Source organism: Zerene cesonia, chromosome 14 (assembly GCF_012273895.1).
Source record: "Zerene cesonia ecotype Mississippi chromosome 14, Zerene_cesonia_1.1, whole genome shotgun sequence".
In the NCBI taxonomy this organism is placed as follows: domain Eukaryota; kingdom Metazoa; phylum Arthropoda; class Insecta; order Lepidoptera; family Pieridae; genus Zerene; species Zerene cesonia.
Genome location: NC_052115.1, coordinates 6638661 through 6657620, shown reverse-complemented (window position 1 = coordinate 6657620; position 18960 = coordinate 6638661). Strand labels below are relative to the sequence as shown.

At 33.8% G+C, this 18960-nt stretch overlaps 1 protein-coding gene across 2 annotated transcripts in view; it reads left to right on the top strand.

Moving 5' to 3' along the window:
• Nucleotides 1-18960, top strand: part of LOC119831810 (receptor-type tyrosine-protein phosphatase kappa) — a 123812-nt gene that overhangs the window by 77955 nt on the left and 26897 nt on the right. Inside the window, exon 3 of one of the 2 annotated variants that reach the window (XM_038355341.1) lies at nt 6714-6737. The exons of the other annotated variant lie outside the window; for it this stretch is intronic. Within the exon in view, the coding sequence (XP_038211269.1) occupies nt 6714-6737 (24 nt within the window). The remainder of the gene's footprint in view (nt 1-6713; nt 6738-18960) is intronic. 2 annotated transcript variants of the gene reach the window in all.

Below are 18960 nucleotides of genomic sequence, written 5' to 3'. Positions count from 1 at the left end.
GTAATAAATGTTATTTGCAGTTAACAATTTTCTTTTTTCTTTATTACAATATTTATGGCAAGACTAGGTATACATAGCCTATGGCTCTCAGGCATCACGCACCACGCACCTACGTATCTAGGAAGAATGGTTAAAGCAGTTCCAGTGATAAGCACATTCAAACAAGCTCTTCAGCTTTTATTAAGAATAGAAATGTAGATATATATAAACGTATATTGCTGTGAGCTTTTATATATTTGTATATGCATATAAGACAAATACACGTAATATCAATATCAATACAAATAAAAAGTGGAGTGGGCAAACAAAGTAAAGGCAGGCGTCAGATTGGTAAATAAAAATGTGACGCCACTAAGTGCCGTTGTACACTACATATGCCTCTAGATATTTACTCTCGTTTAATAGCTAGTCTTATACTCAAGGAGTGTGTGCTTTTTCTATGGGAAAAATTGCTTTTGAAAGTATTGAGCTCATAGCTCTTACATTAAATGACCTTTTTGCATGCAAAAATAAACAATTGTCAACCTTGAAACATATTAACAGGATATATTTTATCAAAAGTATGGATGGATATTAAAATCAGTAATGCTAGAATTACTTCATTAGAGAAAAAAATAGATTTTGGCTAACAGACACTCATCATGTGCGTTTTCTCCATTTATTTCAACTACACGGCTTTTACGGCGGCTTCAAGCAAGTTCATTTCTAATCAATAATATGGATATAAAAGAAATTCGTATTAAAAAATGGTTGCCTGTAAAGTCGGTTTTACGGGCGAAGATTTTACGTGACAACGTCTTTTTCTCAGTAGAATATTTATTTATATGAATATTATTAAATTGCACAATAGGAACAAGGAATTGAATGAAAATAAGAATTGCACAAATTTTAACTATAGAAAATATATTTTGTTTACTAAAAAGACAGAGACAGAGATACAAGCACGCACCGATTCAATGCGCCTAATTATCTAGTGCTGCGCGCGCGGCGGACCGATCATAGTTCGGTGACTCATCGTAACGTTACCGGGCGTTGCACTTTTTCATGAGTGACTCCGAGCCGCAACCTAATTTAAGACGTTGTCACGTCAAAAAGACAGAGACAGAGACACAAGCACGCGCCGATTCAATGCGCCTAATTCTCTAGTACTGCGCGCGCGGCGGACCGATCATAGTTCGGTGACTCATCGTAACGTTACCGGGCGTTACACTTTTTCATGAGTGACTACGAGCCGCAACCTAATTTAAGACGTTGTCACGTCAAAACATCAGTTATAACTGAAAAACGGCTGAGAGTATTTTTATGATTTTATGTTTGTAGCCTTATCTGTACTTGGATTAAGATGATGTCTGTTAAAAAAAAAATTAAGAAAGCGTTTTATCCAAGCGAAGTCGGGGTGACAAATAGTACTTTAAAAACCTTACACGTGTTGAAATGCACACACACACAGACGTGCAAACCAAACATTTCTACACTATTTCAAGCATTCAACATGTTTCGAAAGGCTCCTCTGCGATACTCAGAGACGTGTGGACGTAGCATCTTGAACACGCTTGACTCCATCGGTTCTGAAGATGCCCTTCAGCTAACAACCACTCCTGAACTATGATGTCAATTTTCATCAGCATGTGATGCGAACTATTCATGATATTCATGAATATAAGCAACTGTATTTAAATGTTAAAATTTTATAAAACTTAGCACAACAATAATAATGCATGGATTATTAGTGATTTTTTTCCAGGCAACCTAAAAACATAATTCTAAGTGATAACATAATACTAAACTTTCGTCGAATGGAGAGCATAAAATTATGGTCAGATTGAATGTATGCGTAATTGAGAGTAGAAAAAATACTTTAAATAGAAAGTAAATATTGGCTCAAATAACATCAAAAAGTAGATGTGTGTAGGTATTCATATAGTGTGCATTTTTAGTATGAAAGGTTTTGTTTATTTTATACTAGCTTTTCGCCACGTCCACCTGATATAATTAAAATATAGACCGTCCCTGTGTTTTCCTCGTATACATCCTGTATCCATAGGATATCAAGGATAAACCTATCCTATTCCTTCTTCGAATCTCGTATTATGTCTATCCCAAATTTGATACAAATCAATTCAGCCTTTCTTCAGTTATAAATAGGTTATCTAACACAACTTCCTTTTAATAATACGCGTAGTTCTCGTCTCATTCAAACAAATATCAAGTGACACTAAGTACATACAAGTCACATTTATCACTTCTATTTGCTATAGAATTTATGATACAATTTACGTCCCAATATAATTATGCAACGCTATAAGTTTATTACTGGAGGGAGGCAGGCGCCACAGCGGCGCCGTGTTGGACGCTCGATGATCAAATTTCAACGATATGAGAACCCTGGTAGTTTGTATGTATGGATATAATATACATAAGTACCTAGTGCTGGGGTGTCGAGTTATGAATAGTTTTTTCTTGGTCATCGCAACTCGTAATATTTCAAAATGTTTATGAATAAAAATCGTAGTTCTATTATGATAACACTGTTTCATGTTCATTTATAATTAAATAAACGGACGAAAAATGTCCGTCACGACCAGAGTAGACTTTTGATGCTAAATCCAACTTTAACTCATTTGAATAAGGTTGAATTTGTTTCTGTATATTTATCTCCTAATATATATATACTTATTAAATGTTTTTTTATTTCATGTACCGTATCCGTGACTGCTCATCAAATAGGTAAGAATTTAATCGTAAATAGATACTTTCAAAACACCCATACAAGAGATTTTACATATTTTTTTTTCTATTTGAACATGTTTCGGATGTTGTCTATAATTTTCAACGTTATTTAATTCCATAAACATGAAAAACAATTTAATAAAGGCGTACCAACCATACAATAATTACTCTAATCAATATTTTAATTAATGTTTCGTATTGGTTGATTATAGTCCTTTAAATATAAATTATATATTGAGAATAATCCACCACGGGAGTGCCTCTTAGGTGCATAAAGCCAAAACAATAGAAAAACTTTGATTTTTATTATGTTCTTTTTAAACATTCTATAAAACCATTATAAACCTAAAATGTTAAAGTGTGTTTATGTTTAAATTGTCATGACCACGTTAGTTGAATTGATGCTAAAAAATACTAACCATTATCATAAATTTTTAGCATATTTCGTTTTTTTTTTTGTTGTTTTCAAATACCAAAAAAATCATAATCATTCATCATTCTTCGTACAATTTGAAGGGAGCCAGAAAAAGACTTAAATTATAACCTAATCGACTCTTGAATATATTAGATCTAATAAGTTGATAGTACAATGTATGCATATTATGTACGCTGGATTCCATTCCACCCTGCCTGTTCATAAAAATAAAAAAAGAAAATCATGATCATCAGCCCATATGCTACAGCAGCTGACATGCCTCCTATGAGGGTTCAAGCCATAATCCACCACACTGGTGGAGTGTCGATTGGCAGATGTCACATGCCGTCGAGGTGTTGATTCTTTGACGTATCGGTTTTCGGTTCTCAATGTGGATAATGCGGAAATTCATTGAAAAATACACGAGCAAATGGGCGAGTTAGCAATACAATTTGTTTCTTGCACACTCGCCTGGTCTCGAGCCTCCAGTTTTTTTATTTTTAACTAGCCGTCCGCCCCGGCTTCGCCCGTGGTACATATATAGCCTTCCTCGATAAATAGGCTATCTAACACTGAAATAATTTTTCAAATCGGACCAGTAGCTCCTGAGATTAATGTGTTTAAACAAACATACTCTTCAGCTTCATAATATTAATATATAGTATACATTGGAGGCCCATTAAGCCACTATTGCTTTTAGCGGAATATTTATCAAAGTGATGATATGTTTATGATATTTGATAGGTAGTCGAGAGCTTTATATCAAATGTTATCGTCGCAATGACGTCATATTAAATGTGTCGAGTATGGTAACCTTTTCAGAAACAAAATTTGAAACAACTTAAAGCAAAAAGCGAGAACACAACATTGATTTTTCTGAAACTATTTGCCTTAATTTATTGATTATGCAGTACAACATCATATAGACATGTAAACCCTAACGAAACGTAAATAAAAACCCTTATTCTATACACGCTTATGAATCCTTAGTGCTGCGATTCAGCCTCACACTTGACCGACTTTGTCTTCTCGTAAGCACGATGTGCGAATCTCATCGAACTTCACACTTATATTTCCATATTAAATCTATATGCATATTTGCGAATTTCCAAGTATGAGAAAGTGGGTGACCCTATTTGAAAAATTTAACGGACAATTTCATGTGTCCCACTTTACCGCGCCTTTTTCGCCTCCACCGGGGATTAAACTGAATTTAAAAATATCCGGTACATTATTATGTTCTACTCCTAGTTTGGGAGCAATTTTTCGATAAAATTATGTATGAACAGTAAATATAATTCTTGGAATGATACGTTTAAGTGAAATTCCACGGATAATTAGTGTCCATTTAATATAATGTACCTACTGTAAATGTTACCTCTAAAAAGAGTTTTATGTTACAATGCCTTGTTAGATCTAGTTCGAACTAATTGCCTTTCTAACACCTATTTCTTGGAAAAAAAATCTCGTTGAAAACTAGAATGTACTATATTTTCTAGACAAGGTTGTCTTGTCAATCAAATTTAGGGCGTTTCTAACTCAAACAGAATTCAATAAGAGAATAGAAAAAAGTTAATCATGAGTTACCTACGGCAAAAGACGCATTCAATTCCACCTCATTTTCCCATTTAATTTTATTATTATTAAACTACGTTGATAAAGATTGAGCCTCACAAACACAGCGGAGTTTGTTTAATGCTATATTCTGTTTATTGCAGATTTTATTTATTCATTTTATATGAATTTATGGGAAAACATAAAAAAAAGTACTAACATTCATTGAAACTGCATAATATAAAGAGAGATGGGCCAACTCATGCTTCTATTGGCATATTTTTCTCTAAAACCCTACCATTAATCAGTGTCGATAAATCCTCAAAAATACATAAAAATGCTTTAGATGTTAATTCAAGACATGTAATTCATCACTTTGTTTATATTATTCCAGAAAATATCCGATTATTCCTCCCGCCTTGCGATACAATATAAAAAACCGTGTTTATACGTATCTTTGGTTTTAAACCCGTACCAATAATATAAAGCTAAATTGTTTTTTTTTTTCAATACGCTCATCATAGCAAGTACTGGACGTATTTCAAAATTTCTTTCACAGTTGCTTAATTACGTAAACCCTGAGTGCTATAGGCTATAGATGTACCAAGGGCGTATCCAGGGCGGCCCGCTCGTATGCGATGTAATATCCAAATCAATGCTTAAGATTATCATGCTAGTTTATATTCATAATTATTAGCAGTTTGTTCCCATTGCCGGGACACGGGCCCCTTATGGTTCAGGCTTTAATCCACGCACTGGCCAAGTACGGAGGCAGATGTCACAGGTCGTTGAACTTTTATATTCTTGAACAGGCTCGAGCTATCTGTTGTATAGTGTCTTATATTTATGTACTTCATGTCAAAAGTTATCTCATAATATCTGTTTATCCAATGGAAACATGTTTTTAATTTACGTCTTTAACTATTGAATGCTATACGTATGGTAAAAAAGTCCTAATTAATTTTAATCAAACATTTTGGACGAATATACTCATTTTCCGATACATCTACGAGTCTATATCGTATACTTAAAGGATTATGCCAGATCAATTTCAGCATGTACCGTTAATTTTGAGAAAAAGTAAGTTACCTATTTATAGGGTACTAATTTCGCTTTTGTTAAGCACCACTTTTATTTTGAAACTACAGGACCTTATGGGTACAAAAACAAAAAAAAATGTGCAATTTTAATATGCAGATACTTAAAGAATGGAATCTCTGCTTTGAAATAGTAAGTGATACAAATCAAAAAAGTAAATACATAAATAAAACGAAAAGGTCTTCGGTCCATAATGCCATTACATGACATGACATGGAGTATACATGCACTTTAAACATTTGAGCATGTTGAAAAGCTATTTCAAAACGTTTTTGTACGAATGATGTATATTTATATAATTCATTTTATTCAAATATTGCCTTACAATCGTAAGCATATGAAATAAATTGTTTTAAATCAAGCATAGAAGCCGTGGCCGTGGCCGTGGCCGTGGCCGTGGCCGTGGCCGTGGCCGTGGCCGTGGCCGTGGCCGTGGCCGAGTGATGGCCGAGGCTACTAATCACGGCTAGGCTTTATTTTGAATTTTAAAAGGAAAGAAAAGAAAACGTATGAAATTGTAAAGAGATAATTATTTTCTACAAACAAAAATTATGGACGTTCCTGAGGGGAGGTAGAACTCCAGATTCTAAAATGGGAACAAATGACAAACATTTCTACACACAAAAACAATATCACGCCAATCGATTTAAAAACCCACAGAGTTGTGAAGTAATCAAAGTGAAAACGTAGGCCAATTAGTAGAAGTTTAATTTTTTTTTTACATAACGAAGGATTCAATTATAACATATCTATAGTTGACTAATATGTACTTTATGCTATAGTGTAAAGAAATACTTTATGCAAAGAAGCATTCACTATTGTGAATGGTTCTTTTCAAATAAAACACAGTATGGAAAACAGAAAAGAGGAGAGTATTTGAGTACTAAAGAATTAATGTAAAATTTTATGATTTCAGACCGGGTGACCTTTAGACCAGAGAGTAAGTTATTGGTTTGAAACTTATGTGTTAGAAATCGGCGCTTTAATCATAAGCTATTAGAACTAATGCTTCGTAATTAGAATAATATCATTTCGAGAACTTTCTCGAATGTTTTAACGGAAGACGAGCGGGAAAATTATTTATTCGCATTTATTTGTTGATCATCAACGTTCATAAATAAACAAAATCTGTCAAAAAATGCAGTGGTACTTTATCATTATGTATAATTACGATGTTACATGCTGGAAAAATATTGAGAGAAGACATACTTGAATAATTTCAACATACCAAGAAAAACGACCTAGGGCTTTTCATGCAAGCAATTTATTTTTTGTCTGTATGTCTTTACATAGCTTTTAGACTTCGGTATATAGGCAATTACTTGTTTTGAAAAAAATTATTTCAATTACTATTTACACGCGTGTGGACGAATTTGAGGGCATAATTAGTATTTATATTAATAAACAATTTGTTTAAATTTTATATCGCATTAATTGAAATTTTTAATGTTAATTTTATGATTGATACAGTATATTTATTTTATACAGTATACATTATTAATATGGTACAACGTTGATGTATAAGCGAAATTCATTACTGGCGTAGGGCAGAACAAATGAATATATTATATCGGATATAATCCAGTAGTTAGTAAATAACAAATGTAAAGAGTTGTTTTAGAATTAACAAAGCTTATTCGCTTCTAACGAACAAATGTAGTTAGAATAATATAATCGTATCTACTATTGGATATTTGTAGTTTGACAGTAGATAACAACGCTTAAGGCATTTCTTAACAGCGGTCAGCAAAGCGTAAGCGAACAACTGCTTTATCTACAATGATGTGGTAAGTTTGATCAATCATTCAGATTATATTATTTAATGGCTTTGTCAAAGAGAATGCGTTCTTAGCGCGAGTCAGAAGGCTAACCTGACGCCGAGCTATGACGCCGAATTTTGTCGTAGTACGCGCTAATGACCTTGTCAGATAGATCGCGTACTAAGCGCGCGTCAGAGGGCTAACCTAACGCCGCGCTATGACGCCAAATTGTGTCGTGCGGCGTGCTAATGACCTTAACAGATAGCACGCGTACTAAGCGCGCGTAAGTGGGCTAACCTGACGCCGCACTATGACGTCAAATTGTGTTGTACGACGTGTTAATGACCTTAACAGATAGCACGCGTCCTTAGCGCGCTTCAGAACAACTCTGAACCAATTTAATTTGAGGTCCTTCGAGCCTCTGTGTTTATCTTTATGTCAACTTTTAATATGTCTTTTAATTTATATAATGAAAACATATTTATTAAAAAATATGAATATATTATATAAAATGCGATGGATGGAATTTGACCTTCTCGATCTCATGACATTCACCAGCATTCCACTATGAATTCATATCGCGATACAACAAACATCATTAAATCTGATAGGACGATATTCTATACATATACATAGAAATAACACTCCAGAATACATATGTGACGTTACATAAAAGATATAACTATGGGTTAAGTAAAGGAAGGTGGAGTAGAGGAGAGGATAAAGTGTAAGAATTTTTAAATGGGTTCACCAGTTTTTGCGTAAAAACGTAACAAACATTCAGAAGTTTCCTCTTTGTAATATTGGTGATGTATGGACTAGAAAAATTACACTTTTACATTGAATAAAAGGTCGTGCGAAATCTGACCGGGATCCAAGATTTAACTTTTATAACTAAAGAATCGTTTTAAATTTCTGTTAAAACTCACAACCGTTTAAAAGTTGTTAATGAAAATCGCTTGAGAACTCACCTTTTTTTCTTATAAAAGTTGTGTCGTCGTTTAATCTTTTAAATCGTCACTCCGTTTATTTCATTGTATTGAAATAATACTGTTTAAAATCTTTTTACTCTTTTAATGGTTAGTACGATTCAAGTATATTACAGTTTTATTGCTACCTACAGATATAAAAAAGATTTTGGGACGATCATATTTTCCTTATTTTATTAGTTTGTAAGGTGAGAGACTCAATGTAACACGTGTTTACAATGGGGTGATTAAGGTACTTAGCAATTGTTAGAACCACGCAAGCTTTTGTGACATCTTTACTTTTCGACAAATTATTTTTTTTTTTCATTTCACAGAAGACTTCACCCGTTATAATTCGGCTTGTATAATGATGACGATCTGAATTCTTGAACCTTGGGAGCGTTATATAACATTACTAGCTGACCCGGCAAACGCTGTTCTGCCTTACTTATCATTTAGGTATATGAAATATTAGCTGCGCCCCGCGGTTTCACCCGCGTAAGTCTGTATCCTGTAGGAATATCGGGATAAAAAGTAGCATTTATGTTATTCCAGTTGTCCAGCCATCTATGTACCAAATTTCATTGAAATCGGATGAGTAGTTTTTGCGTGAAAGAGCAACAAACACACACACATCCTTACAAAACTTTCGCATTTATAATATTAGTAGGATAGGATATGTTGGCCGATTTTTAGTCCTGCCCGATTTGCACACAAAATTTCAGAAGAATCGGTCCAGCTTCGTTTCGCAGAAATATGGTCACTAACATTGTGACATGAGCATTTATATATATTATATGGAGAAATATATGAATATATATTATATAGAGAAATATATGAATATATATTATATAGAGAAATACAGAAATATATGGCGCTGAAATTCAAATTAAAAAAATAAGTCCCAAGATACGTCCAACTGCTTTATACGCTTAGGAAAATATCTAACTCAGAGCAAAAACACGAAATCCAGATTGCGTTTGTGTACTGATGCTTATAGGGATTGCCTCGATCAAATCATTCCAAGACAAAAGTATGACGGAAAAAGGGCATTGGGGATATTTCCACATGTTATTAATTGTTTAAGAAAATGTGAACGCTATTATTATCTAAACTGTATATTTTCAAACAATACCTACACGATACTCACAATGAAATGATCGTCTGAAGTGGGATTGTGGGATTTACAAATTTCCGAGATTTCCCCGCATCCGATATCCCCCAATGCTTTACACATAATAAATTGTGTTATAACATACCGCAGAGCATAAATATAACTGACCAAACGGAGTTGCACTATGAATAATGTTTGAATAATACAGGTCTAATGTTTACTTTTTTTATACAATAAGCGGGCAAGAGACTGTTCACATGTGAATGCCCTTGCCGCTTTTTGGGGGGTAAATGATAAGAAAAACATTGACGACTGTAAAGAAGGAATGGACTGGGAAGGGTGAGGAAAAGGAAACGAGCATCTGGCTCCCCTACTTACCGAATAAACACAGCAGCATGCTACTGTTTAACGCCGGTCTTTTGTTGAGGTGTGGTACTTCCCCAGTGGAAGCTGACTGAATTCGCGCCAAAGCGTATTCGACTCCCACAATAAACAAGAATTACTATCAACCAAGGATAAATGGATGCTAAAAAGAAGCTAATTTCCTATCTGACCCTCTGTGCAAAGTTGGACAAAGCAAAACATATTTGCTCCTCGTTAACGCATCGCTCTTGTTAACGTGGCTGCTGGTACAATCCATCAATCAGATTGTCGAATGGTTGAAATTTAGCCGATGTATCTACATGTGCATGTCGGACTAGTACAAATCTAACGATTTTATACGGTTTTGGTTTTATTCTTTGATAAATTTTATGGTTGGGCAAAACTGCCTTTACGTTTTGAACTTTTTTGAAAGTATTTCTTACAACAAATACTTAATATTACAAAAGTTCATGATTTAATTATAAATTAAAAAAAAACCACGATATTTACAAATATTATAAATACACACACAAACAAACACAAACGCGTACGAACATACCCACATATTCAGAGAGGTTCGTGTAAAATATAAATTTTTTATTTTTTTTCTTTTTATAAGAATCTTCTTTGTGCACATTTGGCGGACCATTTTAACTTATATTATAAATGCGAAAGTTTGTAAGGATGTGTGTGTGTGTTTGTTTGTTGCTCTTTCACGCAAAAACTACTGAACCGATTGCAATAAAATTTGGTACGTAGACAGCTGGACATCTGGAAGAACATATAGGCAACAATTTTTATCCCAATATTCCTACGGGATACGGACTTACGCGGGTGAAACCGCGGGGCGCAGCTAATAGAAGATAATTTTAACTATCGAAAAAGTCTTTCGTCCCTATGGGAATCCATTTTGCGTAATGTTCATAATATTATCTTATGATTAAGTTACGAAATTACTTGCACGAACTTTAATTCCATACTCCTTAACTTCAGCAAGGTAATTGCTTATACAAAACAAAGTTTCTCTTACCCTTAAGCGCTATAATATAATTATTAAACAAGTAATTATGCACTGTATCCCATACGCATAAAGCACATTATCCTTTACCAGCTCTGTAAGCATACCTTTGAGGGTAGTTTACATTTTTAGACATGCCAAGTACGTTGACTTGGCATCACTCCAGTATTTGGTTATCCAACTCAATAAAAAGCTTACTCGTGTATTTACTTTTTGTCTCTTTAGTGTTGCCCGAAGGAACAGCTGAACGATAATTTCTTTGGCTGCGTTCCCTAAAGACATTGACCTTTTTGGACACGGAATTCATACAACTTTTGCCACGAAACTGGACTTCGTGATCATGTTCGTTTCTTGGAAGCAATTTTTTCTTTATTTCGTATTGAACTCAGGGTGTTGATCCCTGTTAATATTATAAATGCGAAAGTTACTCTGTCTTAATGTCTCTTCTACACGCCTAAACCACTGACCCGTTTTGGATGAAATTTAGCAAAAATACAGTTTGAGAGTATGTCCCTTAAATAGGTTATTTTTATCGCGGAAATCCCACGGAAACATATAGAATATATTTACAAATACTTCATACATTATATTATTTATAAATGAGCATAATTACTGATTTATTACTCGTCCACTATATAGTAAAAAAAGCTGACAAAACGTGAATATAGAACTTTTTCATGTTATTATTATATTATTTGTCACGCTCAAGTACAGAATACGCACAACGAACTGTATGATTAAGATTAATATCGATAATACCCCAATAATTGCCTTTTTGTACATAATATGGTCTTTTTTAAACTGATAATTGATTGTTTTTCTTTTTTCTCTTGGGTGATATATACTATAAAGAATAAATAAATATATTGCGAATACCTAAACTCTATAATAATAGTAAACCAATGAATGTTGATGATAGAGATGATCTTCAAGAGCACTGGCTCAGTGAAGACTTCGGACTTGAAATTGATAGTCGGGGTTCGAGACCAGGCGAGCGTGCAGGATATAAATGGATTTTTTAATTTATCTGCGCATGTGGATATCATCACCACTGCTCAAACGGTGTAGTAGAACATGGTGAGGAAACCAGCATGTCGAAGACGTTCCATGACGTCTGACATCTACGAACCCGCACTAGCGTGTCGGATTATGGTTTGAACCCTCTTAGGAGGCTTGGGTCCCTGCAGTGGGAACAAATATGAGCTGATGATGATGATGATGATGATGAATTAATATTCAAAACGCGTCATTGCTCTTCGTCATGTCCCCAACACTTCGTAAACGTTTACGTTAGAGCCATAACACGAATTTCGCCTAGGTCTTTATTATAATTATTTTGCTCAATGTGCGTTTACGGTTTATGAGCGCAAGTCAGCCATTAACGTGAATAGAAATCCACTCTTCTCAATCAATTTACTAAAATACTGGTTGAAAAAAAAAAAAACAAATAAAAAATAAACCGTTATTAAAAAGACACATACCAAAGATGTAACAGGCGCTCATACATTCAAACAAACAGTTATTCCAGTATACAGGGCTAGTTCTGTTCTCTCATCTAACAACACACATCTGAGATCCACGTAATGCCCGTTGCAAATAGCCTGCCCCCAAGATTAATGGTTAAAGCCGTGTTATGACAGTCCTGTAAACGTACACCTTTTAGTGCATACCCGCCCTAAACTCAAACATTTATTTATTCAAGTAAACTTCTTAGAAAACTTTTTAAAAAGCGCTTTTGAATCGTCATAAAAAAAGTAGTATTTTATCACTAGTTCGGAAAACAGTGCGTACAGAAAAGGCCGACAAGAAACCTATTTATACCAACAATAATCATGTAATTTATTTATAAAAATGAAGGGGCGCTACACATTATTATAAAACTAACTTATATAAATATGTTTTTTACATTTTATTTCATACTATCAACGTTATGGTGAAATTTATTTACATAAATCAAAAGCGTAGTTCATTTTTACTTCCCTAATATTTTATGATATATTTATAATGTATTGAAACTAAGTAAATATGACATATGATAAAATCAATTTCGATTAAAACTCAAATTATCAAATTAGTTGTTCATTCGCTGTAAATAAATTTAAAGTATACTAGCTGACCCGGCAAACGCTTTTCTGCCCTACTCTTATCATTTAGGGGTATGAAAAATAGGTTTTGAGAATCAGCCAACATTATTTTATTCATATCCCTAAAGACCTTCCCGATACGCACACAACATGTCATGGGAATCGGTCGAGCCGTTTCGGAGAAATATGAGTAACGAACGAACATTCATATGCATCCTCGTTGTACAATCCTTAGAAGTATCGTAGTATACTCAACACTCTTTGAATAAATCACGTATAATATAGGAATAATAATAAAATAAGACATGACTAAATGACTTATTCAAATTCGGAATAAACTATCAAAATTTATTCACATTAAATACAAATTAACTAATAAAAAATATACACTAAACTAGCTGACCCGGCAAACGCTGTTCTGCCTTACTCTTATCATTTAGGGGGATGAAAAATAGATGTTGGCCGATTCCCATAGATACCTGATAAGCACAAAAAATTTCATCAAAATCGGTCAAGCCGTTTCGGAGGAGTATGGCATCGAAAACTGTGACACGAGATATTTATATATAAGAGAAACTTTAAAACTACAGTTCCTACACACCTCACTTCGCTCAATATAGACCATAGACAATATACATAGCAAGTGTGCTAGTGTGCGCTAAGACAATTGTCCCAGTTGCACACTGTCCCCACGCTGTGACAGTGGCCTGTCAAAACGTGGATCCAGTTTATGGAGCGGATACAACTTGATCCCTGATGAGACGTGTGTACTCGCCTTATCTCTACACTTTTAATATATCTATGCTTTAGATTTATATGATATATCATTGGTTTTTATTTAAGAAAAACACATGTTTTAGCGTTGGAAAGGTAAAGTTACGTTTATTTTGCTTTAGATCGTAGTTTCTACGTAAATTAGATTATAAGGTAGCATTTAAATCAATATTTAATGTTATTAATTGACAGCATGGGAAGCTTAGAACGTATTGTAGAAAGAGAACTCTCTAGAAGTATATTTTGTGCGTACGATTACACAAAACTGAAAAAAGATTCATAAGTGCAACGAACATCTACGAAACGATATAGAAGTTGTGAGACTTTCTTCTTTATATATAAATAGTTAATGTTCCCTACTGATGGATTAAAAACCATTTTAAAATGACAACCAATTACCAGGCCAATATGAAAGGCGATAAAAGATTCACCACTTAATATTCTTATGCCGGAAACGTTAACACGAAACAGTTTGATGGATGTCTATTTTGAATTTATTTTTAGGTCTAATAATGAAAGAGTATCATTTTATTGATTTTATAGTAACCCTAGCAGTCCACTCCGGCTTTGCCCGTGGTATATATAATATAGCCTATAACACTCGGGAATCACGTATGTATCGAACGGTGAAAGAAGTTTTTAATCGGTGCATTAAGCCCTGAGATCAGTGCGTTCAAACAAACAAACAAACTCTTTAGTTTTATATTATTAGTGGGTATAAACAAATATGAAATCAGCAATGTTTGTGCTTTATTATTATTAAGTTTACATTTATTAAACTCCCCAGTTGGTTTTTCAAAAAAACTGACTATCAATTTGACTGTTTTTATTTTATTAAAACAAATTAATATTGAATATAGTCATACATATATAAACGTTAGCGTTAAACATTCGAGAAACAAAATAAAGTATCGAATAAAAGTTGTTTCAATTGACATTTTCAACTAAAAATAAGAAATAAACTCTGAGTTAGGTATATACGACATCGACGACAGCAACTTGTAAAATATTGACGAACTTCTAACGGCGTTTTCGCAGTTCTAGAAAGTTCTAAACTTGTAGTAAATAAATGTACAATGGCTGTTAGTTAATAAAATACTGGAGTTTAAATATGTGTCAGCTATACGGCGCTTACGAGAAGTTTGAGCTAAATAAGGATTAAACTTCCTATTGTTATTAAATAACTCTTTAGTTTATTTTTTTGAAGTGTAGTAATACGAGCAATTGAGGTATATGAATACAACAATTGGCCAGTTTAAAATATAAATACATCTATTATTAAAGTAGGCTGAAAAAGCTCGAGATAATTTTTTTGTAACGCATCAAGCATATGATGCATTTTAACAATAATTTTTATGAACACAACATTAACAACAAGAGCTTATTTTTTTTTTTAAATTGCGGAAAACTGAGGTGAGGTGTGCGAACCACATGGCAAGCGATCACCACCGCCCATAAACATTTGCTGAGGTAGGGCCGCTGCAAATTCGTTGCCCGGTTCTAAGCTATAATGGATAAGGAAAGAATTGACAGCGCGAATTGGAGGAAATACTAGGAAAGGTAATGAAAAGGGTGTGTCCCGCCCTTTTACTTTTATTAATCCAATGCAATCATCAAAACAAGTTTTGACAATCAAACATTCCTGCACAAAACTTGTAGTCCCGTAAGACCGTTTTATTAAGAACATAACACACATCGCAGTGACTAAGCTTTTTTATCCGGTCACCAGCACATTTTTTCTAACAAATTGTACCTACGAATAACATATCGTTTTAGAATGGCGATATTAAAACCGCATCACAATACACGCGCAGTAAAATACACAGCGATAAAGCGTGGTTCGTTTACAAAAGCCTTTTTAATGAAATCCCATTTGGCGTTTTCAATGTATGCCGCGTTGACGTATCGGCTTACATCTGTTTGCATATAAACATAGCATTCAATATTTCGCAGCGCATTTTATGAAATACATAAATATAGGATGAGCTAAACTTTAGGTGATGTTATATACAACTCTAGCAGTTCGCCCCGGCTTCGCTGGGTACATATATAGCCTATGTCAGTTAGCGAAGGTGCAGCTTTCAAACGGTGAAAGATTTTTTAAAATTGAGTTTCTCCATTACAAATAAACAAACGAAAATACAAATTCTTCTATCTAATCGATTTATGAAGTGAAAGATTTTTTATAACCAATATTGTGCTAGAAAAATAACCTAAATAAATCCGGCACTATAAATACAAAATACACAGACTTGAAAAATAACACTCTCGTATTTGTGTGCAGCGTTTAAAAACTCGGAAGATTAACAACTCTCAAGATATTCTATCAGAACACCCAAAATAATCCGCTCAAGACTCCTTTAAAAATACAATTAAAATAGACGCTGTTCATCAACGAAGCTTGCTTCGATAACAAAAGCAGCTCTCCAATTAGGTAGCATTTGATACAGTCTGCTCTAAAATAATCTCTCTCAGTGAGCACTTTAATATTCTCGATCAGTTCATTATGGGCATTGGGGCAATATTAATTAGACCGGCGATATTTGTTTAGGCACACCCTTAGGTTAGAATACATCCGTCAATTTTAAGGCCCAGGGAGCAATATCAATGATTAGGAATGTTTGAAGAGGTATGTAATTTGATTTTGTATCGAAAGTAAACGTCGGAGGTACGGTGGAAGCAATGCGGTGTGTGTAAGTTGGGAGATAACGATTTCTGTTGTATTGAAAGGATAGATTGGGATAGATATTTGAATATAAAAGTGCTCGTTGATAGTTTCCCGTTCCTGTGTGTATCATTGGTGATTATTTTTAACCGACTTCAGAAAAGGAGGAATTCAATTCACCAGATTTTTTTTTATGTTGGTTACCACGTAATCAGTTCCTGGTTTTGATTAATAACTAATATAATATAGCTACATAAATAACAGTTTAAAAAAGCAATTTTCTCCAGAATTTGTTTAGCGAAGGGTCTTCTGCGTGGTTGTGATACACAATTATTTCACTTAAAAATTATTAACAATACAATTTAACAACTTATATAGGTAATAAAATTTACAATAATGTTATAACTAGAATCGCACTCGATATTTTAATGACAAAATTTTATACGCTGTCGAGGGAAGCAGGGTTTAAAACCTGCAGACTTGTAACGGCTTCGTGCATCGGATGACGCGAACAAGGCCTGGTTGGTACTGGCGTATCAAATTTAACTTTTCCGCTTCGCTAACTACAAAATTAAAGACAGTTTTAATTACTATTGTAATTTTTTGAAGCACATTTAAGTCAGTAGTCACTATCACTATCTATATATATAAAATTCTCGTGTCACAGTTTTCGTTGCCATACTCCTCCGAAACGGCTTGACCGATTTTGATGAAATTTTTTGTGCTTATCCGGTATCTATGAGAATCGGCCAACATCTATTTTTCATACCCCTAAATGATAAGGGTAAGGCAGAACAGCGTTTGCCGGGTGCAGCTAGTATAGTATAAAGTAAAGTCGTTTCCCGCGTCCGAATGCATGTATGTTTAGATTTAAAAATAAGGCAACGGATTTTGATGGTTTTTTTTTTTTTTTAAGGATAGATTGATTCAAGTGGAAGGTTTATATGTATAATAATATCTATTAAACTACTCCAAATGTAACACGTGCCCCGGGCAAATGTTAGTTATGCTGTAAAATAAGGTAAGATAGATAATTTAAGGCTGTATATAGCAGCAGGCTGTTTTCGGTTATTTTTTAACGTTTTTGTTAGGGCTCCGGCTGAGAAAAGCGTAAGATAAGTGAAGCCGCGGCAGACTGTTAGTATGGTATAAATAATGACTTTCATACTGCGTGTGTCTTATTTTTGTCAAAATAGTTAAACTGGTACCATAATTTTTAAAAGAAATTAATTAGAAATAGATGACTACCTAGCGGATTTAAAACGCAGTCGAGTCATTATATTATTTATTCCAACGTCACGCAGTATACATAAACCCCCGTTAAATTTCAAGAGAATACTGAAAATCAATCACTGAAACTCACATTAAAAAATAATAATACAAAAGGCATAATTTTAAATATACCAGAATAAGTAAACGCTAAAGCAATAAATACGGCTACAGTCGGCATGATTCATAAAAATTTGCAATTCTGATTGGTTTTGTTTATTAGATAATAAAATGAAGCGCTTCCAATATTTTGCAAATGTACTTATTCTATGAATCAATATATACTTTGGAGATATCGTTTTAATATTTAAAATAACAATAACAATTTAAACAGTAATAAATAGAAAAATATCATAATTTAAATTAATTATCCGTAATTTTAAAAAATCCGATCTAAACATAATTGATCTAATATCTACTAAACATCACACAAATATTAAAAATGTGAATGTTTGTTCGTTTGGTTTCATTCGTTCGTTCAGTAGTTTCAGCGTGACAAACATTGTCACGCTGAAACTACTGAACGGATTTTGATGAAATTTGGCATACAGACAGGGTATAGCTATAGCTGATTTGGGTAATAGGATACTTCTAACACCGTTTATCCTAAGGGAATGCTTCCTTGAGATAAAAGAGGAATCTTGATATCCGCGCGGAGCCGAGACGAGAGTCTAGCTTAGAATATTTAATTTACCAGAATTTATTTACGAAGTTACATTTTAAACGTGTTTTTTCTAGTTAGAACTAATTGCGAAAGTAACTGTCTGTCTATCTCTTCTTCCGCCTAAACCTCTGAAATAGTTTAAGACCTAGAAAGGATATAAGGTAGTTTTAATCCCGGAAGTCCCCGGGACTGTATCTTATCCTCTGACAGACAATACCTATGTGTACCTATATACAATGTGTACTTTATAAACGTATTTCTCGAATCTAGTTATTTTCAGATTATATTAAGCGCCCTAACCGAATTTCCGTCAAGGGGACATTATTATACTGACAGGGTATTACTTCAACTGAATGAGTCGGCAAGAATTTTTCGAAAACTTTGTGTTATTATTATAATGAAAATAACGTTTCTCTTTGAACTCAGCATTCCTAATTAAAACCTCTTTTTGACAATGTTATAAGCAGAAAGAAAGGAATTAATA